General features: G+C 32.8%; 1 protein-coding gene across 9 annotated transcripts in view; it reads left to right on the top strand.

The window, feature by feature from the left end:
- Nucleotides 1–25,624, top strand: part of Lmpt (four and a half LIM domains protein limpet) — a 434,583-nt gene that overhangs the window by 370,799 nt on the left and 38,160 nt on the right. For 8 of the 9 annotated variants that reach the window (XM_074126570.1, XM_074126571.1, XM_074126568.1 and 5 more), the window contains 2 exons: nt 6,962–7,162; nt 15,650–15,824. In XM_074126570.1, coding sequence (XP_073982671.1) covers nt 6,962–7,162; nt 15,650–15,824 — 376 coding nt within the window. The remainder of the gene's footprint in view (nt 1–6,961; nt 7,163–15,649; nt 15,825–25,624) is intronic. The other variant, XM_074126573.1, reaches the window with a different exon arrangement.

Below are 25,624 nucleotides of genomic sequence, written 5' to 3'. Positions count from 1 at the left end.
GCGGTAAGTCATCCTGACTCGACTTATGGATACTGCCGTTGACTAAAAAAATATAGTTCTTCCGCCACCACCCTGACTATATGACCACCCAGACCCGCTGCAGTCAACATAGTTTGTAGATCATTTTGCCATTCAAATATGTTTCCAGGGGCACTACGAGGAAGCGATCTACTTTCCTCCCCCCACAGCGTATATTTAATAAACAAAATAAATTGAAAGAATTTAAATAAGGGCCATCCAAATGATGACCATCATGAATTGGCTAACAGTGGATAACACTGATGAAGTGAATTCGAAGAAAGTGCCCGTTTCTATGAGGGATCAGATGATCGCGAGGCTATTGACGCTTCAGTCTTCTGGAGGAGGGATTCGATTATGGTAAGAGTGGATTGAAATTGATTGGGGAAAGTTTGGATTTGAATTTTGGGTGTAACAGGATTTTTTGGGCAGGTCAAGATAAAAAAAAAGGGATTTTTAGGGTCAGTGTAAATAGTATGAATAGAAACTCGACGGGGAAGAGTATTTTGGAACACAGACTGTGTGGTATGAGCGGATTGAAGGTTGATTGGGGAAAGTTTGGGTTTGAATTTTGGGTGTAACGCGATTTTTTTGGGGGGAAGGCCAAGAACTAAAGGGATTTTTAGGGTCAGTTTATAACCCTTACGAAAGGGCTATAAAGATGCGTTAATGGTGCTTAGGATTTTCGGATTGAAGGGTCTGGATGGAGCGCTTAGCTGTACCGCACAGAATTCTAAGTCCTCGGTATGTCCAGAATGGGGCTAGTAGAGCTGAGTAGTGAGGTTTCTTTTTTGGTTCATTAGAGTCAATTTGGTATCGTTTATTAAGTCCTCTTTTGCTCATTCAGTGACGTAAATTGAATTATCAAATATCGCAAACTTAAAGCTTCGTGAACGTTTCAACAGATAGATTTCATCACAGCATGAAAACTGTTAACAGAGAGTTAGGGTCGAATGAACAGAAAAACAGACAGATAGAAAGTCTCTGAACAAATTTTTATAGATGCATGAAATTTTTGAATAGAAGTTACCTGTTAAAGGAAATAAACTCTTGTATTTCTGTTTTATTGTCACCTTTTGTTCAGGATCTTCTTTCTGTCTCTCCTCTTTTAATAGTTCTCTTTCAATCCAGGTTCCGTACTGTTACTTTTTATTGCCGTTCCTTCATCCTCCTCCATTGTCTCAACCATTTCCTAAGTGTCTTTCTTTTATTATTTCTTTTCTGTCAAATAACTTTTTATTTTAAAAATTGTTTATTGTTGTGAATTATTTATTTTCTAAATGCGGAAATTGTCGAACGATATTATTTATCTACTCTCTGGCTACTTCCGCTTACGTAACACACATTTCTTTGTATCTTAGGAACAATTTTTTTACAATAACGTTTTGTAGAATAGTAAATAATCAAGAAAAACTATTAATTTAAAAAAAAAGTATCAGTAAAGGTGCTTTGTTTACTATTTTGGACCAGATCTCATTGATCAAAATAACAGTAGAAGAAAATTGGAAAATTATCTTTTTAATTTTCTGTTACTTTTCATTTTTGAGAATTTCTGAGATCTGATCTTTTCAGATTCTGTGGATTGAATACTCTTCTGTCTATTAAAAGAAAAATAAAAAATTTAATCCTCTGTTTTCACCATTATTTTCAAATAAGTTTGAAAAGTTGAAAAAGGAAGTGGAGAGATTCTGTTGATAAAAAAAACTCGCCAAAGTTAATTTTAATTAGGAAGTTATCAATCTGCCTTTTCCGGATTTATATCAGTGAGATTTCTTTATAATTATTAAAGTATATTGACTTTTTTAAAAAAATGGTTGCTTAATTACGTGTTATTTACTCTTTCCTCTTGCAACAGGAAACAGCGAGATTTTATCCATTCTGAAATTAAATTTTTGCTAACGGAAATGCTCATTATAAGGCGAACCAAATGTAGTGAAAGAAAGTGTTAATTACGTAGAAAGCATGACATTAACTTCCTTGAAAAATGCATCCATAATTCATGCAATGTTCGTTTACAAAGGGGGAAAAAAAAATAAAAATTAAGTGACTGAAAGGGTCCTCTGCCAAAACATCGTCACTTCCAAAAAAATTTCTCGATATTACGAGAATGTTGCTCCCACAAGGCTACTGACAAAAAGAATGTGTACAATTTAATCAAACACAAGAGATGATCTGGAAGGTCTTCTTTGTACTTTTAGAGGCGGCAGTGAGGTAGACAAGCGGCATTCCAATTAATCCAATGATTACCTTAAGATAAAGTTCTTCTCTGGCACTTCATAGGAATGTCCTGAGAACAATTGGAAACTTTTTTGCATCCAAAAAAGAATCCATATTAATAAGGTAATCATTGGATTAATTGGAATGCCGTTTGTCTACTTCACTGCCGCCTCCAAAAGTACAAAGAAGACCTTCCAGATCATCTCTCGTGTTTGATTAAATTGTACACATTATTTGTCAGTTGGTCCTTAGAAATGGCGGAAGAAAGAAAGTGCTTTCATTTATTCAAGATTCTTTCTCGGCTAGACCCGCAAAGCTAAGATGTATTGTTGGTCTAGTAGGTTCGATTCCCCCGGTCTAGGCCTTGGATTTTATTTAACGGGTAATATGAGAAATTTATAGTAAAGTATGTTAGGCGGTTATAGGCTAGACCCGCAAAGCTAAGATGTATTGTTGGTTTAGTAGGTTCGATTCCCCCAGTCTAGGCCTTGGATTTTATTTAATGGTTAATATGAGAAATTTATAGTAAAGTATGTTAGGCGGTTATAGGCTAGACCCGCAAAGCTAAGATGTATTGTTGGTTTAGTAGGTTCGATTCCCCCAGTCTAGGCCTTGGATTTTATTTAATGGTTAATATGAGAAATTTATAGTAAAGTATGTTAGGCGGTTATAGGCTAGACCCGCAAAGCTAAGATGTATTGTTGGTTTAGTAGGTTCGATTCCCCCAGTCTAGGCCTTGGATTTTATTTAATGGGTAATATGAGAAATTTATAGTAAAGTATGTTAGGCGGTTAGAGGCTAGACCCGCAAAGCTAAGATGTATTGTTGGTCTAGTAGGTTCGATTCCCCCGGTCTAGGCCTTGGATTTTATTTAACGGGTAATATGAGAAATTTATAGTAAAGTATGTTAGGCGGTTATAGGCTAGACCCGCAAAGCTGAGATGTATTGTTGGTTTAGTAGGTTCGATTCCCCCAGTCTAGGCCTTGGATTTTATTTAATGGGTAATATGAGAAATTTATAGTAAAGTATGTTAGGCGGTTATAGGCTAGACCCGCAAAGCTAAGATGTATTGTTGGTTTAGTAGGTTCGATTCCCCCAGTCTAGGCCTTGGATTTTATTTAATGGTTAATATGAGAAATTTATAGTAAAGTATGTTAGGCGGTTATAGGCTAGACCCGCAAAGCTAAGATGTATTGTTGGTTTAGTAGGTTCGATTCCCCCAGTCTAGGCCTTGGATTTTATTTAATGGGTAATATGAGAAATTTATAGTAAAGTATGTTAGGCGGTTATAGGCTAGACCCGCAAAGCTAAGATGTATTGTTGGTTTAGTAGGTTCGATTCCCCCGGTCTAGGTCTTGGATTTTATTTAATGGTAAAGTGTGTTTGCTAGTCGCCTCTGTCCACGACAACTAATTTGTTTGATAAGGTACATAAAGGTGACTCAAAACTGGCTCTTCGGCTATATTGACCTTTTTTTTAGCCTCTCTCTGGTTGCTACATCAAAGAAAATTGAAGCTGATGGTCGGAGTTATTACTACAAGCTGTGATGAAATACAGAAGGGAAGTTGGTAAGTTCCAAACGGTTCTCCGGGGGCGGGAGGGGGGAGTCACACGTAATACAAGAGCTGCAAACAGGAAGGCGGACGAGAGGGCTAGCTGTCACAGATAGTTCACCGACCTCTGACTTTGCCATTTTCAAAGATAGGGTACCTTATCACATCAACTCTTCTGACTTCTTTAACGAACCGTCACTTGTCCTACCTCACTGCCGCCTCCAAAAGTACAAAGAAGACCTTTTTCCAGAAAATCTCTTGTGTTTGATTAAATTGTACACACATTCTTATTGTCAGTTGTGTCCTTAGAAATGGCGGAAGAAAGAAAGTGGTTTTCATTTATTCAAGATTCTAACCCTTTTTCCTTCTAACATTACATTTTTACTAATCACTTTAATTCTTCCTGAACAGAGCTTGGAAACTCATCAACTATGTCATAACTTAAGTTTTCGGTCATGAACTTAACCTCGCGACTCGCCCATCATGGTGACGTTGAAAGTTAGTTTTACTTTAGCCATTAAAATTTCTATTTCATTAATTACAGCAATTAAGTATTCACACTTAATTAAGAAGGGAGAAAAAAAACGATAAACTTTACTGGCCAATGAAAAGTGTTGATAAAACAATAAATGCCTATACAGCACGTAAACCATAAGTTTTAATTGCGCCATTAAAAGCATACGTTTATTAAAATGAAAACTTCCAGCCGCTACCCCCGAAGTACGTATCTAGCGGCCATTAACTTAATAATTGCCTACTTTATTTTGGAGTTTTCCTCACAAGGTTTGGATCGATTCAAGGTTTATCACTCTCTCTCACTCTCTTTCCGTTTTATATGTTCAATTAAAGTTAGTTGTTAAACATATTTCCTGTATCCGATTGAACATTAAGATACGGTTCAAAACCAGTGTATGTAAACCTGGTTCGGGTGCGCTTTTAAACGTTTTTTTTTTTTGAGTAACGATAAACTTATGTTTTTATTCCCTCAGTTTTCAATCATAAACAAGAATCTGGAAATCTGAGCTCAAGCTAAATTTAAATAATACCAATTAAAAAAAGTATATTAAATTTGTTAAGACAAGAAACTAACCAACGCTACAAACTTCTCGCCAGACTAATTGACAAACGTTCGAAACTTAACCTACATAACAAAAGACTCATATCTACTGTTATTGCGATCTATTTGGTCATACGGCATCGAAGTATGGGGGATTGACTAAGCGTTCCAACTCCAGACTTTACAATCAAAAATACTACGAAAACCTCTTAACGCTCCGTTCTATGTATCTAACCTCACCACTATCCATAATGACCTCAAAATCCCTTTCATTATTAGATCTTGCTAACATTCGTTTTCTTAAATTTCATTCCACTCTACAGCAGCTCATCCTTACCCTCTCATAGAACACCTATCTTCCTCCACATTACGCCAGGTAATCCTCTAAGGAGATTGGAGAGAAGATGGCCTCGTGATCTACTCTTATCGTGAGAGCAGTATAGCAAGAGCACGTTACTGGAGTGACACCACTGGGTGCCTTCTCCACTCGTGATTTTCTTCTAATTTTTTTTTTTCTTTTACCATATTTGCTTACAATCGTTGCAGTGGTAAATTACAATAAAAGATTAAAAAAAAAAATTGTTTAAAGATGAGGTTTATTTAGACTACAATTATAAGTATCTAAATCAGTTTATAGATTAAATTCGAAAATTTATTAATTTTCTTAATTAAATAATGAAAACTATTCATTAATTTGGGAGCTTCAAAATCTTTCATTCGTCCTCTTTTCCGAGGAAAAGCTCACGAAAACTATGACAGAGATGAGAAAAGTTGAATAGTTTCCCTGTTCCATCAGCGTTTTCTGAAATTGTCGTTTTCTTTAGATGGTGAGCTGCACCCCATGAGTCCAAAGCTTGGCTTGGCCAGTAGGTAGCGCTTTAGTTCCGGTAAAGCTGACAGATAAATCGCTTGAAATATCGATTACTAAAAAGAAAAAATCTCGTTTCCCATTCAAGCTTTCTTAAATCATACAAAAGTTTTGGCTTAGATGCGTTTAGAAGCCTCTCGCATTCACCACACTACAACAACATCTTAATAGTTTTTCCCAAAGAACCCATTTAGGAATTGTAAAATTCATTTCCATAGTTTTGTGCAGCACAGCTTTTTTTTTCCTGTTTTCCACTTAATGGACAGTTTTTCTGCGCATTTATTAGAAGCCTGAAAACGGGCATAAATATTCCAAGATAGTTTTTGGGCCTACACTAAGTTTTCAGCACAATAAATTTTGCTGTGATTGTAGAGCTTTAGCTTTAGTTAATAAATTTTTGAATCCCATCTAGCAGCATCTTTTTACGTAAATCTGTATGTAATAATGATTTTTCTGTTGTTTTTTTAAATTCTAAGTTTTTTATTTAATTCTAATTATTTTTCTGATTAAACCCATTTTTCCCAGTTCATTTGAAATTTCAATTACGTAACCTGGTATAATATTCCATGTCAATTTTTAATGAGGTGTTCTAATCAGCTGACAAGCTCAATGACATTTCCTGCGGAAAGCTGAAATTCTCTGAACTACGACTAATTATAAAATTTAAAATGAAAATTATTTAGAAAACGATGTCTTATTTCCACTGTTCAATAACTGGTTGGCAATTAATATTAGAAGTAGAAAGAAAAACTTTGATATCATGGTTATTTACTTTTATTGATTGTTAATTATTAAAATTGTGATTAACATAATTTTTCACTACCACAATAACATTTTCAAAGGCAAGAAAAGATCATGGCCAAATTTCAGGCATAATTACTTATTATTTTTTTGCCAAGGGACTAGAGGGACTAGATCCTCTTTAAGGCTTCTACTTGTTGATAATTATAATATTTTTTTCGATTTTTAATATCGAAAAGTTGGTGTACCTTCTGCCCTGACCGTTTAGAGTGTAAACACGCCTTAAAAATGTAAAAAAATATATTATAATTGTCAAGAAGTAGAAGCCCTGAAAATGAAGAAGTCCTTAGGTCGGAAAACTTGGCCAAAAAAATTAAAAAAATTATGCTTTCTTCTGTATTAATGAATCAGTTACCAAAAATGGTGAACAATATTCTGCAATTATCAATTTTCCTTTTGTGTTCAATTTAACTTACGATTTTTCTTCTCTTTTTTGTCTTTTACAGTTGATTTTCAGTGGCGAATACACGAAGGCCATGTCCAAGGATTGGCATACCGGCCATTTCTGTTGTTGGCAGTGCGATGAATCGTTGACTGGACAACGCTACGTGCTCAGAGATGATCATCCCTATTGTATCAAATGTTATGAATCCGTGTTTGCAAACACATGCGATGAATGCAATAAAACTATCGGCATTGACTCTAAGGTTAGTGTTTAACATTTATTTATTTATTTATTTTTGTTGATGGTGATGGGTAAATGTCAATAATAACTGGGCTACAAAGGCGCCACGATAGCCGAACGGTTAAGAGACTAGACCCGCAAAGCTAAGATGTATTGTTGGTTTAGTGGGTTCGATTCTCCCGGTCTAGGTCTTGGAGTTTATTTAATAGTTAATAAAAGAAATTTACAGTAAAGTATGTTAGGCGGTTATAGTCTACACCCGCAATGCTAAGATGTATTGTTGGTTTAGTGGGTTCGATTCCCCTGGTCTAGAGGCCTTGGATTTTATTTAATGGTTAATATGAGAAGTTTATAGTAAAGTATAGTTAGGCGGTTATATGCTAGACCTGCAATGCTTAGATGTATTGTTGGTTTAGTGGGTTCGATTCCCCTGGTCTAGGCCTTGGATTTTATTTAATGGTTAATATGAGAAATTTATAGTAAAGTATGTTTGCTAGTCGCCTCCGTCCACGACACCCTAATTTAGTAGTTGAACGTAAAGCCCTCCTGAAAAAAATAGGCATTACTTTACTCTTTACTTAATAACTGTGCTACAGGTAAAATCTGAAACAGAAATTCTGACCTTAAAATTTTGTAGGATAAAAATATATGACTTTTCAACATACATTTGGTACGGGACAAATTCCTAACTGTAATTACACATATTCCTCATTAATTACACATTGTCAATTTGTGGCATTATAGTAATTGCAACGCTGAGGATATGTTGGAGTAATGGAGTACAACAGCTGGAGTACTCTACCTCATTACTATAGTAATTAAAACCCTGATTAAACGTCATTGTTGATTACGTAGTCACCCACATTAATCACGTCATCAAATTATCGGCACAAGAGTGGTGGAAATTATCATTGCTGTTTCTTTACTATATTCTAAAGTTAGGAACAAACTGAATTCACCTTATTTCATAATACGTATATATTTAAAAATAATGGAAAAAGTCAAATTACAGCCTCAATGGACCGAAATAAAGTGATTTATAATCACAAATAGCCATTTACTAAAGCTAAGCTTAATATTACAGATTGGGTCGCTTTTATTTCATAATTTATGATTTAAAAAACTCTGGAATAATGGGTATCCTGGCCTGGATTGACTGAATTCTAAAACAACCATTTAATTATATAGAGTTGTATGTAACAGACAGGCTCGTCTTTTGTTCATAATATAACTTCATTAGTCTCCTGTTAAAAGTTAGAATCCTGGTATAGATTTACAGAAAAAGAGTATAATACACTATTCTCAAATAACCATGTACTAGATCTGTGGTGAATGTTACAGACAGGTTGGCTGCTGATAGCCATCAAGTTGATGATGATTGACGAATATTTCCGACTTTGTCTGAACTTGATGATGTAGTTATACTGGCGCTAAGTAAGTGCCATGCTCCAAGGAGTCGCTGATGGTAGGGAAGTAACCTACAGGGCACAGTTCATGTCCTAGCTCAATGCAGTTTGCCTGTCGGTTTCCTTAGATACATCCCACCATCGGCTGAAGATTAGTTAGCAGGCATCCCAGACTAGAAAACTATCTCCTTTAAATCTCTAGTCTGTTCTAGCCTCTTCGTGATGCTCATATAGTTAGAAACTTTAAGGCACGAGAACCCAAATAGGGGTTCGCAAGCTGTAAAAATAATAATTAAAGATAGTTTAATGTAATAGAGAAGAAATAGGTTATGAGGTTAAAGTAGGGTCTAATTTTTTTTACAAATAATATTTAATACAAGTCAACTATTATTAGAATTCTGCGCACACTCAACACAACACACCGACCGAACTTTTACTGGCTGGCTACATAGTTTGACATACAAAAATATTGCTGCATTATTTTTGGAATGTTTCCCAAAGAATTAAAGGGAAATATTCCCGTCTGAATGGTTGCCAAAAATTTTTGTCTCATTATTAATATGATAGTTTATTTTTCATTCAATTTTCCAGCTTTTCTCGCACCATTTCTTTTTAACGAATTACTTTCTTCCTTTCTTTTATTACCAAAGAGAGAGTTTCAAGTTACCATTTTTTAAATTCATAACTACCCATATTTTTCTTATAAGAATTGTTTTCTCGTCAATTATAACTGTTTTTATGTTTGTAAATGTTTGTGTTTTTAACATTTCCCATAAAAAATTTGATTAAGGCTTATTTTGCGGGAGAAGTTTTCCACTAAGTACCATTTCAGTTTCTTTTAGCATATATACTGTTAAGGAGGATTCAATGTGTTGCTGAGATTTTGGGTCTGAGGAAAATTTGTTCATAAATTGATCAATGGATTCATAAATGAATGAATCAATGGATTTTGATTAAATTTGCACATAATCAATATAAATATATATAGAATACGAATCTAAATTAACCAACTTGATTTGGATGAAGTATAAAATCGTGATTTAAGTTTAAACGAAAATATTAGTGCGAAAAGTGACCGATGCTTATTAGTGCAGCATTAAGTAAGTCCAGATGTTTAGAAGTATTTTTTGCGAATCCATGTGGTGAAGACCATAATATTTTCAGGCGGGTATAAACAACCACCCAAATTAGATATCATGGACGGAGGCATCTACATACTTTACTATGAATTTCTCATATTAACCAAATTAAATAAAATCCAAGATCTATACACCGGGAATCGAACCTACTAAACCAATAATACACACTTTAGCTTTGCGGGTCTAGCTTCTTAACCACTCGGCTATCGTGTCATATATTGTGGGTAGGACCTTAAGAAAAATAACTGCATTTCTAACGTGGAATAGATGACCTCTATAGTGACACTTCAGTACAGATTACGGTATTACGTGCTTATATAATGTCAAAGAGAACCTTTTCAAAAATTCATAGATTAAAGAATTTGTTACGACCTTGATAATTTTGATAAGTAAAAATCGTGTGAGTGTCTTTTTTATTTTCTTCATTTTTTTCTAAGAAAAAGATAAACTTGCATCTTTACTAATAGTTAATTATAATGACCAAACTGATTAGACAACCTTGCATTTATCAGCAAACTACAGACCATTTAGATAGGCTGCTGGGTGACCTATTCATTTGACCTCTAATCAAAAAATCTCATGAATCATTTCAATAATATTTATATTGATTTTAAATTTAATAAATAGATCAATATATTTATGGTTTCGGAGGCGCAGAACAAAGATACTTTACCAAACATTTCTCATATTAACCATTAAATAAAATCCAAGACCTAGACCGGGGGAATCGAACCCACTAAACCAACAATACATCTTAGCTTTGCGGGCCTAGCCTATAACCGCCTAACATACTTTATTATAAATTTCTCATATTAACCATTAAATAAAATCCAAGACCTAGACCGGGGGAATCGAACCCACTAAACCAACAATACATCTTAGCTTTGCGGGTCTAGCCTACAACTAATATTAAAAAACATCCAAAATAAAAGATCAACAATATTTCACAATAAAAGATCGCACTACTTCTGCTTTTTAGGGGAGGAAATTTACAACAAAAATTAAATTAAAATATTCTATTTAATAAAATTAAATTTTAAGAACATTAAAATTCCTTCTCAAGCAACCAGACAACAATCTTATTTGGCACCGACTTTCCTCACTACGGACTGAATACCATTTGCTATCAAACGGTTGGTATTTTTAAAACTTGAAACAAAACAGTTTTAAAACACTTTTAAATAATCAATCATATGTTAGTTCTATTTTAGTTTAAACGCTCGCTTAAACTTGTTTTTGATTCTTTTACTAGTTATATTTTGAAAATGTATTCTTTTATTATTTTACTTTATTCGCTTTTTCTTTGCCACATCTCGGTCTTTTTCTTATTTTTATCTCATTGTGTTGCTTCTGTTTCTTCTAATTATAATGCAGACTATCTCAGATAATCCCCCTCTACTACAGTGTCATGTTTTGGTAATGAACTGTTCTGGTATTTATCTACTTTTTAAGAACGGTCAACTGTGATGCTGCAAGTCTGGGTTTTTATTCCTCAATCGGAAGTAAATACTTTAATGGATTTCTGCTTCTTTTTTTCTGGTGAGGAGGGAAATCAGCTGCAAGGATTTTGCGCAATGTGCATTCCACGTGATGGTTCTGCATAGTTTAATGAAGACGTTGAATGGGCTAAAGTGGAAAGAATGGGCTAGGTCACTTCCGTCTACGGACAGGTTTTTTTTACAGCAATCTAGACGGTGTGGGTGGTACCCTATAAATAAGACTGTGCCTTGTAACTCTCGAAAGTGCTTACAACATTTTGAACTTTGATGCGAAAGCCAATAATTAACTTCTGAAGGATTATTTGCTTTTTTAAGGTAAACCAATGATTTTCTTTGTTAAGAAGAAGAAGTAGAAGTAGAAAAATAAACTATTTGATAGCCGACGTCATCAATGCCTAGACTACATCCTATCTAATCAATTTCGTGCAGACAGTGTGTTTGTTTGAAGGTCAACTGTCTACGCGGTATATCCTCTTCTGGAAGTAACCTCACTCAATCTGTATGATGGTACATGACCTACCTTACTGAAACAAAAATTTATCTAACCATCTACTACCGACATTGGACCAGATAAGAGAAATGAAAATGATAAGAGATTTATAAACTTCGGTAAATCTAGTTTTGAAATAAAGGTCAAATATTCAGCTACATACTGCGTCTAAATAGTTAAGAAAACTATTTTTTCTTTCTTCAGTATTTTAAACAAAATTTAAATTATATTTTTTTCATACAAACTGTTTCAGCAGAGTCCTAAAATGGACCTTAATATAGGCAAAGAATTGGTGTAGTACTCGTAGTTTGACATTGGTCCTTGCTGATCATAATATTTTTGCTTTCGAGGTTGAGTGTTCTCACTTTTCTAGAAAGGTGATCCAACTTGAGAAGATCAGCCCCAAAATTTTTGGAAACCCCCAGACGAGAACATTGAGCAAAATTGTTCCTAGATCAGATTAGAGATCTTATGGAACTAGCTTACATTCAAGGCGCATTTAAAAGAAAATATATAATGCTACGCATTCCACATCAAGAATTTTATTTTGATGAGAAAACTTTGCAGAAGATTATTACCGCTTACCAGAAGCAAAGTATGTAAAGTACCTTGTTTCGCTCAGCAATATTTTGATGACAGAGTGTTGACGATTGAGAATATTATAGATTTTGTGCATTGGATTTTCCGCTATTTAACTTAATTGTGGATCCATCAAGTACGTAGATGCTGGAGGAATGGAAACAGCAATCAATTCAATGAAACCGACAAGTGACTCTGTGATGAAAAATAGTGAATTGGTTCCATAAAAGTGAATTTAAATATGATTTTTCCCCCACACTAGACTTGAAAGAACAGAACTGAACAGACGCTATCGACTACTTAAAAGACTCTTAGACGACAGATCAAAACTCTCTCTGGACAACAAAAGACTGATTTATACTTCTATTTTGAAACTCATCTGGGCGTATGGAATAGAGCTGTGGGGTTCAACCAAACGCTCCAATCTCCAAAGGATTCAATCTCTACAATCTAAAATACTTCGAACTATTGTACACGCTCCTTTTTATGTCTTCCAACCTGACTATACACACTGACCTTAACATTCCTTTTGTCGCACAAGTTGCTAAAACAAGATACAGAAAACTCCACTTCAACCTGCAATCTCATATAAATCCTCTAGCTAAAAATCTTTCTTCTAGAACTCTTCCTGACAACCCGACAAGACGCCTTAAGAGACAGTGGCCTCGTGATCTCCTCTCAAGTGAAGTATGATTTTTGCATTTTGAAGAATTCTGTGACACTTTTTAAATGTTATTTACTATAAGGCAAGCAGTATCCACGTACAATTATGATGTAAACTTGCAGAACAAATGGTATGATTCAATTTGTTGAAACGATCCTCTCAGCAGAGGCATAATTTCTGATTATTTTTAATCCATTTTGATGGATAAAGAGCTTGGCGTGGCTGTGGAGAAAAGCAGAGGGCAAGCGACGTTCTAGTGGGAAGTATTGTCGAGTAAGAGGAATTTTAATGTCCGATTTGAGACGAAGTAGGGAGCGTTGGCTCATATTATGAAGGATTTTCAGCTGAAACTGGGAATTGGAATGCTGAGCTGGAAGCTGCCCTGCGTAGGTTGATTGTTGGGAGTACAAGTATTTTGTTTCCTTTTTTCATGTTTCCGGGTTCGATTGTATTCCTGAGTTTTGAACTTTCATCATTAGAGAGAAGTACATTAATCAGTTTGGGTGTAGAAATTTCCTTCTCAAATAGTCAGCAAGTGTAGTGCGAGATGGTAACGTAATTGATCTCTGATGGTTGGATGAATGTCTGAAATATGCCAGGGACACATGCTACGACGGATAGAATCAATGATTTTAACCAGCACTGCCAACCTAACCAAATTTTCAATTTTGTTTTTCTATCTGTGACAAGAAATTTGGATTGAATTTTGAAGAAGCTGGGTGCCAAATGCAATCTAATAGCGTTCTAGTCTGAGTTAAATCAATTTTCAGACCGTGTATCTGTTTAAATCAAATAAACGTTTGAAAAAAGGTAAATTAGAATTCTAAGGTATCCTGTAATAAATAATGAACGTAGTGCTTCACGCAAGATTGCTTATTATAAAAGCACCCTTAAAGGAATTCAAAACATTTTAACTGAGTCCTTCTATTGGAGAAGAAGCTTGATGAGCAGGAATTCTAAAGGAGGAGAAAGGGGAAGGGGGGAAAAAACAACATTCTATCCCTTTCAAATTATAAAGAGATGTCTGTCAAGAAATGTGGACCACAAGATAAAGTAGAATATTCTAGGAATGTCAGGCGTCAAGCCAAAAAAAGTTCGTTTTTTTTTAAGTCGTTAATGTAAATACTTTGTAAAATGTGACGTAATAAATAAAGAAGTCCAATTTGAGCTCACCTTGATGCTGTCTTCTATAGAGGCGCTCAAAATTAATTCAAAATTGAAGAAACCCAAAAACAACACAAAACAACTCAACTTTTACTCGTAATTTAATTGCAATTTACGTAAATTCATTACTTCATGAACTTAAGATAGCCACTTAAGGCGATAGTTGGATTTTGATTGTGCAGCAAATCATTGATTTCGTAGACGTAACAGCATTTTATTAGAGAGCTTAAATTCTTTTAAGTTCTAGATCGGGATACCTAATCTAAAAAACCTCAATACATCTTAGCCTTAAAGTTGATCGGATGGAAAATAAAAACCCCACCTACAAAATATGTCTTACTTTTTTTAGCTTCATTAGATTTTTATGTTAATAAAATCCAGATCATTAATTCAGTTAAGGTTTATTTAATTTTATTTCTTATTCCCTTCTTGCAGCCCACGTAATGTATTTCCATTTAAATTAAAAAAAAGAAAACTTCAAAGGCTGAATAGATTTTATAAATAAATGTAAATGACGTCAGAATCATTACGTACATCTCTGAGCGTTGATATTTTAAGCTACTCTTCACAAGAATAAATTTTAAATGTAAACGAAGTTAGCTAAGGTTTCATTAAAAAGCTAAACAGCTTATTAGAAATGATTTAATTAGATTTCACTAATTATTCTTGGAAATGTTAGCACTTCATTTCACAATTTATAATTTCATAATAACAATAATAATGGTGAAAAGAATTAATTAAAAATAATAAAATTAAAGACCAAAGAAAAATTTGGTTCTTAGTTTGGGGGCCTCAAATTCTGTAAAATTACTGAGTAGTCTGATATGTTATATTCCACAAAAGGGCCTAGAGCCAGAAATACAACTATAAATGGCGCATATTATTGATACATTTAAACTGATAATAATTTGAGATTAATTAAACTGAAAGAGATCTTAAGCAATTTTGTATTAAAAAAAATGTTCTTTTGTTTGCTGTATTAATTCAACAATAAAAGTTTTTTTAATTATTTATTGTTCTCCCTAAATATTTAATTATCTATTAACAACAGTCTCTATTGTTTTATTTTTAAATAAATTATTATTTATTTTATGAACGTAGAACCGAATACAAAACCTTAATATTTATTCAGAACAATAATATTTAGGGCGAACAAAGTTATGTAACCCGCAATACCACGCTGTATGGCCGTCACTACGAGTGTGCCTATATTTCAGTTATGTAGGCGCTTTTTCTAAATAAAATCCTATAGTATCTTTAAGAATTTATTAATTCTTTAGTTTTTTATTATTTAATTAATTTTAATTCTTAATATTAACTAATTGCACTTTTTTTATTTTATAGTTCTTATTAAAATCCTGTAGTTTCTTTAAAAATTTATTAATTCTTTAGTTTTTTATTATTTAATTAATTTTAATTCTTAATATTAACTAATTGTACTTTTTTATTTTATAGTTCTTATTAAAATCTTGTAGTTTCTTTAAAAATTTATTAATTCTTTAGTTTTTTATTATTTAATTAATTTTAATTCTTAATATTAACTAATTGTACTGTCTTTTTTTGTGCAGGATTTGTCGTATAAGGATAAACATTGGCATGAGGCGTGCTTCTTTTGCAACAAATGCAGAGTGTCGTTAGTTGATAAGCAGTTTGGTAGCAAAGCTGATAAGATATATTGCGGCAACTGCTATGACGCTCAATTTGCGTCTAGATGCGATGGATGCGGTCAGATTTTCCGAGCTGGTTTGTAATTTTACATTAATTTTCTTTTTTCAACGTTTAAATTTATTTTATCTCTCTCATATTTTAAAATAGGCAGTGCTTTTAGTAGCTAAAAAAAAAGAAACGAAATCTAAAAGTGAAATAATAATTAATTAATAAAAAGAGGAAGGGCAATTGGCTCAATTGTTAGCATGGTGGACTTGCAAAGCTAATAATCCGGGGCAAAACTAGCAGTCCATCAATCATGATGCTCCATGCGCCAATCAATTTATATGATGAAGCGCCTAGATAATGATGATTGTACACTCCACATGATTTGCTCTTATGACGATTCTCTAGGCTCTAGTATTATCTTTGTACGTAAACAAAATCGAATGTAGGGAAAAATCATAAGAGTGGGGGGTCTTTCTGCGAGTTTCAAGCTTCTCCTGGTCCATCATACATTAGGTGAGTTCCTAACTCTAACGTTTACATCTCTCTTCCTATTGTTCAGATATCAATGATTTCTTTACCAAATTGTAGAGAAAAGTTAGCTCTATAACTGATACAGATTGCATTGTTTTAGAGTTAATAGTTATTGAGATATGGAAGGTTAAATTTTAGAGGTTTTCATTTTCCTTAAAATTTCAAACCTCTATATCTCTAATTCTATTCATCAGAATTTAATGAATTCTTTACCAAATTGTAGAGAAAAGTTAGCTCTATAACTGATACAGATTGCATTGCTTTAGTGTTAATAGTTATTGAGATATGGAAGGTTAAATTTTAGAGGTTTTCATTTTCCTTAAAATTTCAAACCTCTATATCTCTAATTCTATTCATCAGAATTCAATGAATTCTTTACCAAATTGTAGAGAAAAGTTAGCTCTATAACTGATACAGATTGCATTGTTTTAGTGTTAATAGTTATTGAGATATGGAAGGTTAAATTTTAGAGGTTTTCATTTTCCTTCAAATTTCAAACCTCTATATCTCTTATTCTATTCATCAGAATTCAATGATTTCTTTACCAAATTGTAGAGAAAAGTTAGCTCGGTAACTCAAAATACTGGCCAAATGCCCAGCTATCATTTTTGGTACTCGTTCGGATCCTCAAAGAACATCCTCAATTACTATAATTTCTTCTGCCCTTCCCTAGCTCCACTTTTAGACCCGTGATCCTTTTTAAAAGAACAGAGCCAGGAATTTGCTGCATGTCTGGATTACCACATACGCCTATCACTTGGTTAATCTAGGCCAACTTTACATCTTTGGCTTGATGGGAAATCTTCAATTACATCTTGAGTAATAGAGTTATCTGTTTTTCACCATTTTCCTCCCCTCTTAAAAGAATTAAGTGTTACCAATTTCTTGAAAGAAACCGACCATGTTTCCTGATAGTATAATTAATCATTTCATTGTTTGAGCCGGACGTTGATCTATTTCCTGGACCGAGTAAAACAGTGTCCCAGATTGAAATTGTAATTTCCATTAAAGGCAGTTTTTTTTCTCCCTTTTTCCCTTCGTGCGTCTAATGATGTTGCCACTCATCCAGATTTGCATTTCCACTTATCACTGCCACCATTATTATCAGCCTTACTTCCGCTCCAACCACATTTTTTGCTTTCATTCTTCATTTCAACCCCCTCTACACCATTAAATCAAATATCATTAATTTCCCTCCACTTGACATATCTTCTATTCAATCTTCAGACTAATTCTTCAGAATATTCTTTCTTTATCTACATTATCATTTTCTTTACTTTCTCTTACCGCTGAGAATGAGTAGATATCGTGATGTTTTCAAATTAAGTTTTCATCTTAAATATCAGTTATGAGATTATCTGATGGTTGCAACTCACCAAGACGGAATACATTCCTAATAAAAATAGATGTGTCATTTAACTATATATTTTACCAAGAAAATGAGGTAATGTTCAAATAATAATAATAATAATACTAATAATAATACTAATAATAATACTAATAATAATACTAATAATAATACTAATAATAATAATAATAGTACGAGTATTCTCTTCCTAGGAGCTTCTTACAGCTCACTGTCCGGTGATGGACAGTGTTGTATGTAACGAGAGAACACTGCCCAGAGGCCGGCAGTGCACTGAAAAAAGCTCCGGGCGCCAATAACCTTAGATGTTGACGCGCCTGAAATCATTAAAAAAAAAGAAAATAATAATAATGGAAGAATATAACAAATATTTTTCATTGACAAAGTATTTCTGATTTGATATATGATTTATATCACAAGCAGTTTGACGAAAATCTAATCCAGAGTAAGAGAACCTTACAGTTTTCCATTTTTAAAATATTTCTCTTACAACATTAAGAGAAAAATATAAATTTCTGAATAATGCGCAGAAAAGAGAGAGAAATAGCAAAGAGAAAACAACATGCTAATGAATCCACTAAATTTCAGCACGTACACTACAGATGACCAGAATTAGTAAACAAATGTTAATATTTAAATACAATAATGAATACATAAAAAACATATCGTATATTTATTTTATATACATATGAACGACATTATTGTATGTTTCTGTTCAAGGAAAAAATTATCTAAGGTTACATTATAACGTATATAATATTATGTTTACTTATAATGAATATCAAAAAAACACATGTTATTTGAATATTTCACCACCTACAGAGCTGTGTGACCATAGTTACGTGCTTTTAGCTACAAATGTAAAACATATTCTCTACCATGCAGATATGTAAATGCTAGTATTTACAAATTCTGTCTGTAGATGTTAATTAAAAGTACATAACTTAATATATTCAACTTTAAACTCAATTAAAGCTTAAATTGAGTAGTATCCAACAATATATGTTCTAAATTTATTATTAAGTAAAAGTAAAAATTTAAAATACAATTAAGCACATATATACGTTATTATACAGCACATTGGATTAAAATTAATTGATTCTATTTTTATATAGAGAAAAAAATTGTCAAAGTTGGCTGTTTTTCAACGCGTAACGTATTTTTCGTGCAGTTTTTGACGATCAACCCTTATACTTTCTAAATCTCGATTAAGCTGGACAGCGGAGAATGAATCTCACTCTATGAGTTCATCAAAATGTTGCAGAATTCGGTGGGTTGCAAAGAGAGATATAACGATTTAAAGATTTTGGGTAGGGTAAAACAAGCAAAATTAAAACTCCGATTTCTCCTATACTATTCTATCTACAGTATTCTAATTACTCACAATTATAGAGCTAAATGAGGTCTATAATTAACGAGATTTCATAGAATTCGGTGGGTTGCAAAGAGAGATATAGCGATTTAAAGAATTAGGGAAGTGTAAAACAAGCAAAATTAAAACTCCGATTTCTCCTATACTATTCTATCTACAGTATTCTAATTACTCTCAATTATAGAGCTAAATGAGGTCTATAACTTAACGAGGTTTCAAAGAATTCGGTGGGTTGCAAAGAGAGATATATCGCTTTAAAGAATTAGGGAAGTGTAAAACAAGCAAAATTAAAACTCCGATTTCTCCTATACTATTCTATCTACAGTATTCTAATTACTCTCAATTATAGAGCTAAATGAGTTCTATAACTTAACGAGATTTCATAGAATTCGGTGGGTTGCAAAGAGAGATATATCGCTTTAAAGAATTAGGGAAGTGTAAAACAAGCAAAATTAAAACTCCGATTTCTCCTATACTATTCTATCTACAGTATTCTAATTACTCTCAATTATAGAGCTAAATGAGGTCTATAACTTAACGAGATTTCATAGAATTCGGTGGGTTTCAAAGAGAGATATAGCGATTTCAAGAATTAGGGAAGTGTCAAACAAGCAAAATTAAATCTCCGATTTCTCCTATACTATTCTATCTACAGTATTCTAATTACTCTCAATTATAGAGCTAAAAGAGGTCTTTAACGTACCGAGTTTTCATAGAATTCGGTGGGTTGCAAAAAGAGATATAACGATTTAAAGATTTTGGGTAGGTTAAAACAAGCAAAATTAAAACTCCGATTTCTCCTATACTATTCTATCTACAGTATTCTAATTACTCTCAATTATAGAGCTAAATGAGTTCTATAACTTAACGAGATTTCATAGAATTCGGTGGGTTGCAAAGAGAGATATATCGCTTTAAAGAATTAGGGAAGTGTAAAACAAGCAAAATTAAAACTCCGATTTCTCCTATACTATTCTATCTACAGTATTCTAATTACTCTCAATTATAGAGCTAAATGAGGTCTATAACTTAACGAGATTTCATAGAATTCGGTGGGTTTCAAAGAGAGATATAGCGATTTCAAGAATTAGGGAAGTGTCAAACAAGCAAAATTAAATCTCCGATTTCTCCTATACTATTCTATCTACAGTATTCTAATTACTCTCAATTATAGAGCTAAAAGAGGTCTTTAACGTACCGAGTTTTCATAGAATTCGGTGGGTTGCAAAAAGAGATATAACGATTTAAAGATTTTGGGTAGGTTAAAACAAGGAAAATTAAAACTCCGATTTCTCCTATACTATTCTATCTACAGTATTCTAATTACTCTCAATTATAGAGCTAAATGAGGTCTATAACTTAACGAGATTTCATAGAATTCGGTGGGTTTCAAAGAGAGATATAGCGATTTCAAGAATTAGGGAAGTGTAAAACAAGCAAAATTAAAACTCCGATTTCTCCTATACTATTCTATCTACAGTATTCTAATTACTCTCAATTATAGAGCTAAAAGAGGTCTTTAACGTACCGAGTTTTCATAGAATTCGGTGGGTTGCAAAAAGAGATATAACGATTTAAAGATTTTGGGTAGGTTAAAACAAGGAAAATTAAAACTCCGATTTCTCCTATACTATTCTATCTACAGTATTCTAATTACTCTCAATTATAGAGCTAAATGAGGTCTATAACTTAACGTGATTTCATAGAATTCGGTGGGTTTCAAAGAGAGATATAGCGATTTCAAGAATTAGGGAAGTGTAAAACAAGCAAAATTAAAACTCCGATTTCTCCTATACTATTCTATCTACAGTATTCTAATTACTCTCAATTATAGAGCTAAATGAGGTCTATAACTTAACGAGATTTCATAGAATTCGGTGGGTTTCAAAGAGAGATATAGCGATTTCAAGAATTAGGGAAGTGTAAAACAAGCAAAATTAAAACTCCGATTTCTCCTATACTATTCTATCTACAGTATTCTAATTACTCTCAATTATAGAGCTAAAAGAGGTCTTTAACGTACCGAGTTTTCATAGAATTCGGTGGGTTGCAAAAAGAGATATAACGATTTAAAGATTTTGGGTAGGTTAAAACAAGGAAAATTAAAACTCCGATTTCTCCTATACTATTCTATCTACAGTATTCTAATTACTCTCAATTATAGAGCTAAATGAGGTCTATAACTTAACGTGATTTCATAGAATTCGGTGGGTTTCAAAGAGAGATATAGCGATTTCAAGAATTAGGGAAGTGTCAAACAAGCAAAATTAAAACTCCGATTTCTCCTATACTAATCTATCTACAGTATTCTAATTACTCTCAATTATAGAGCTAAAAGAGGTCTTTAACGTACCGAGTTTTCATAGAATTCGGTGGGTTGCAAAAAGAGATATAACGATTTAAAGATTTTGGGTAGGTTAAAACAAGGAAAATTAAAACTCCGATTTCTCCTATACTATTCTATCTACAGTATTCTAATTACTCTCAATTATAGAGCTAAATGAGGTCTATAACTTAACGAGATTTCATAGAATTCGGTGGGTTTCAAAGAGAGATATAGCGATTTCAAGAATTAGGGAAGTGTAAAACAAGCAAAATTAAAACTCCGATTTCTCCTATACTATTCTATCTACAGTATTCTAATTACTCTCAATTATAGAGCTAAAAGAGGTCATTAACGTACCGAGTTTTCATAGAATTCGGTGGGTTGCAAAAAAAAAAATAACGATTTAAAGATTTTGGGTAGGTTAAAACGAGGAAAATTAAAACTCCGATTTCTCCTATACTATTCTATCTACAGTATTCTAATTACTCTCAATTATAGAGCTAAATGAGGTCTATAACTTAACGAGATTTCATAGAATTCGGTGGGTTGCAAAGAGAGATATATCGATTTAAAGAATTAGGGAAGTTTAAAACAAGCTAAATTAAAACTCAGAGTTCTCCTATACTGTTTTATCTACAGTATTCTAATTACTCTCAATTATAGAGCTAAATGAGGTCTATAACTTAACGAGATTTCATAGAATTCGGTGGGTTGCAAAGAGAGATATATCGATTTAAAGAATTAGGGAAGTTGAAACAAGCAAAATTAAAACTCCGATTTCTCCTATACTATTCTATCTACAGTATTCTAATTACTCTCAATTATAGAGCTAAATGAGGTCTATAACTTAACGAGATTTCATAGAAATCGGTGGGTTTCAAAGAGAGATATAGCGATTTCAAGAATTAGGGAAGTGTAAAACAAGCAAAATTAAAACTCGGATTTCTCCTATACTATTCTATCTACAGTATTCTAATTACTCTCAATTATAGAGCTAAAAGAGGTCTTTAACGTACCGAGTTTTCATAGAATTCGGTGGGTTGCAAAAAGAGATATAACGATTTAAAGATTTTGGGTAGGTTAAAACAAGGAAAATTAAAACTCCGATTTCTCCTATACTATTCTATCTACAGTATTCTAATTACTCTCAATTATAGAGCTAAATGAGGTCTATATCTTAACGTGATTTCATAGAATTCGGTGGGTTTCAAAGAGAGATATAGCGATTTCAAGAATTAGGGAAGTGTAAAACAAGCAAAATTAAAACTCCGATTTCTCCTATACTATTCTATCTACAGTATTCTAATTACTCTCAATTATAGAGCTAAATGAGGTCTATAACTTAACGAGATTTCATAGAATTCGGTGGGTTTCAAAGAGAGATATAGCGATTTCAAGAATTAGGGAAGTGTAAAACAAGCAAAATTAAAACTCCGATTTCTCCTATACTATTCTATCTACAGTATTCTAATTACTCTCAATTATAGTGCTAAATGAGGTCTATAACTTAACGAGATTTCATAGAATTCGGTGGGTTTCAAAGAGAGATATAGCGATTTCAAGAATTAGGGAAGTGTCAAACAAGCAAAATTAAAACTCCGATTTCTCCTATACTATTCTATCTACAGTATTCTAATTACTCTCAATTATAGAGCTAAAAGAGGTCTTTAACGTACCGAGTTTTCATAGAATTCGGTGGGTTGCAAAAAGAGATATAACGATTTAAAGATTTTGGGTAGGTTAAAACAAGGAAAATTAAAACTCCGATTTCTCCTATACTATTCTATCTACAGTATTCTAATTACTCTCAATTATAGAGCTAAATGAGGTCTATAACTTAACGAGATTTCATAGAATTCGGTGGGTTTCAAAGAGAGATATAGCGATTTCAAGAATTAGGGAAGTGTAAAACAAGCAAAATTAAAACTCCGATTTCTCCTATACTATTCTATCTACAGTATTCTAATTACTCTCAATTATAGAGCTAAAAGAGGTCTTTAACGTACCGAGTTTTCATAGAATTCGGTGGGTTGCAAAAAAAAAAATAACGATTTAAAGATTTTTGGTAGGTTAAAACGAGGAAAATTAAAACTCCGATTTCTCCTATACTATTCTATCTAAAGTATTCTAATTACTCTCAATTATAGAGCTAAATGAGGTCTATAACTTAACGAGATTTCATAGAATTCGGTGGGTTGCAAAGAGAGATATATCGATTTAAAGATTTTGGGTAGGTTAAAACGAGGAAAATTAAAACTCCGATTTCTCCTATACAATTCTATCTACAGTATTCTAATTACTCTCAATTATAGAGCTAAATGAGATCTTTAACTTACCGAGATTTCATAGAATTCGGTGGGTTGCAAAGAGAGATATAGCGATTTAAAATTTTAGGGAAGTGTAAAACAAGCAAAATTAAAACTCCGATTTCTCCTATACTATTCTATCTACAGTATTCTAATTACTCTCAATTATAGAGCTAAATGAGGTCTATAACTTAACGAAATTTCATAGAATTCGGTGGGTTTCAAAGAGAGATATAGCGATTTCAAGAATTAGGGAAGTGTAAAACAAGCAAAATTAAAACTCCGATTTCTCCTATACTATTCTATCTACAGTATTCTAATTACTCTCAATTATAGAGCTAAAAGAGGTCTTTAACGTACCGAGTTTTCATAGAATTCGGTGGGTTGCAAAAAGAGATATAACGATTTAAAGATTTTGTGTAGGTTAAAACAAGGAAAATTAAAACTCCGATTTCTCCTATACTATTCTATCTACAGTATTCTAATTACTCTCAATTATAGAGCTAAATGAGGTCTATAACTTAACGTGATTTCATAGAATTCGGTGGGTTTCAAAGAGAGATATAGCGATTTCAAGAATTAGGGAAGTGTAAAACAAGCAAAATTAAAACTCCTATTTCTCCTATACTATTCTATCTAAAGTATACTAATTACTCTCAATTATAGAGCTAAATGAGGTCTATAACTTAACGAGATTTCATAGAATTCGGTGGGTTTCAAAGAGAGATATAACGATTTAAAGATTTTGGGTAGGTTAAAACAAGGAAAATTAAAACTCCGATTTCTCCTATACTATTCTATCTACAGTATTCTAATTACTCTCAATTATAGAGCTAAATGAGGTCTATAACTTAACGAGATTTCATAGAATTCGGTGGGTTTCAAAGAGAGATATAGCGATTTCAAGAATTAGGGAAGTGTAAAACAAGCAAAATTAAAACTCCGATTTCTCCTATACTATTCTATCTACAGTATTCTAATTACTCTCAATTATAGAGCTAAATGAGGTCTATAACTTAACGAGATTTCATAGAATTCGGTGGGTTGCAAAGAGAGATATAGCGATTTGAAGTTTTAGGGAAGTGTAAAACAAGCAAAATTAAAACTCCGATTTGTCCTATACTATTTTATCTACAGTATTCTAATTACTCTCAATTATAGAGCTAAATGAGTTCTATAACTTAACGAGATTTCATAGAATTCGGTGGGTTGCAAAGAGAGATATATCGCTTTAAAGAATTAGGGAAGTGTAAAACAAGCAAAATTAAAACTCCGATTTCTCCTATACTATTCTATCTACAGTATTCTAATTACTCTCAATTATAGAGCTAAATGAGGTCTATAACTTACCGAGATTTCATAGAATTCTGTGGGTTGCAAAGAGAGATATAGCGATTTAAAATTTTAGGGAAGTGTAAAACAAGCAAAATTAAAACTCCGATTTCTCCTATACTATTCTATCTACAGTATTCTAATTACTCTCAATTATAGAGCTAAATGAGGTCTATAACTTAACGAAATTTTGGTAAATTCAGCATTCTAACTATAATGTTGATATTTCTCTTAGTTCTTGTTTGTGAGTGTATTGATATCCGATTGAGTGTTTTGTGGTTTCTGTTGGATCAATGTACAGCATCCTTGTAAATAATGCTACGTCACCCACCTGTTATGGAACCCACATAAGTTTTGTGGTTTTTCATTTTAATCATTGCCACCTAAATGGAATGTAAAAGTCTAGGTCAAAACCTTTTTTTATGTTATTTTTTTTGGTTAAATTCGTTACCAATTCGTTACCAATTCGTTACCAATTCGTTACCAATTCGTTACCAATTCGTTACCAATTCGTTACCAATTCGTTACCAATTCGTTACCAATTCGTTACCAATTCGTTACCAATTCGTTACCAATTCGTTACCAATTCGTTACCAATTCGTTACCAATTCGTTACCAATTCGTTACCAATTCGTTACCAATTCGTTACCAATT

The sequence above is a fragment of the Rhodnius prolixus genome, unplaced genomic scaffold (assembly GCF_049639745.1).
Source record: "Rhodnius prolixus isolate KJV_2025 unplaced genomic scaffold, Rpr scaffold_3, whole genome shotgun sequence".
In the NCBI taxonomy this organism is placed as follows: Eukaryota; Metazoa; Arthropoda; class Insecta; order Hemiptera; family Reduviidae; genus Rhodnius; species Rhodnius prolixus.
The sequence above is the reverse complement of the archived record's forward strand: the minus strand, read 5'-3'. Positions and strand labels throughout refer to the sequence as shown.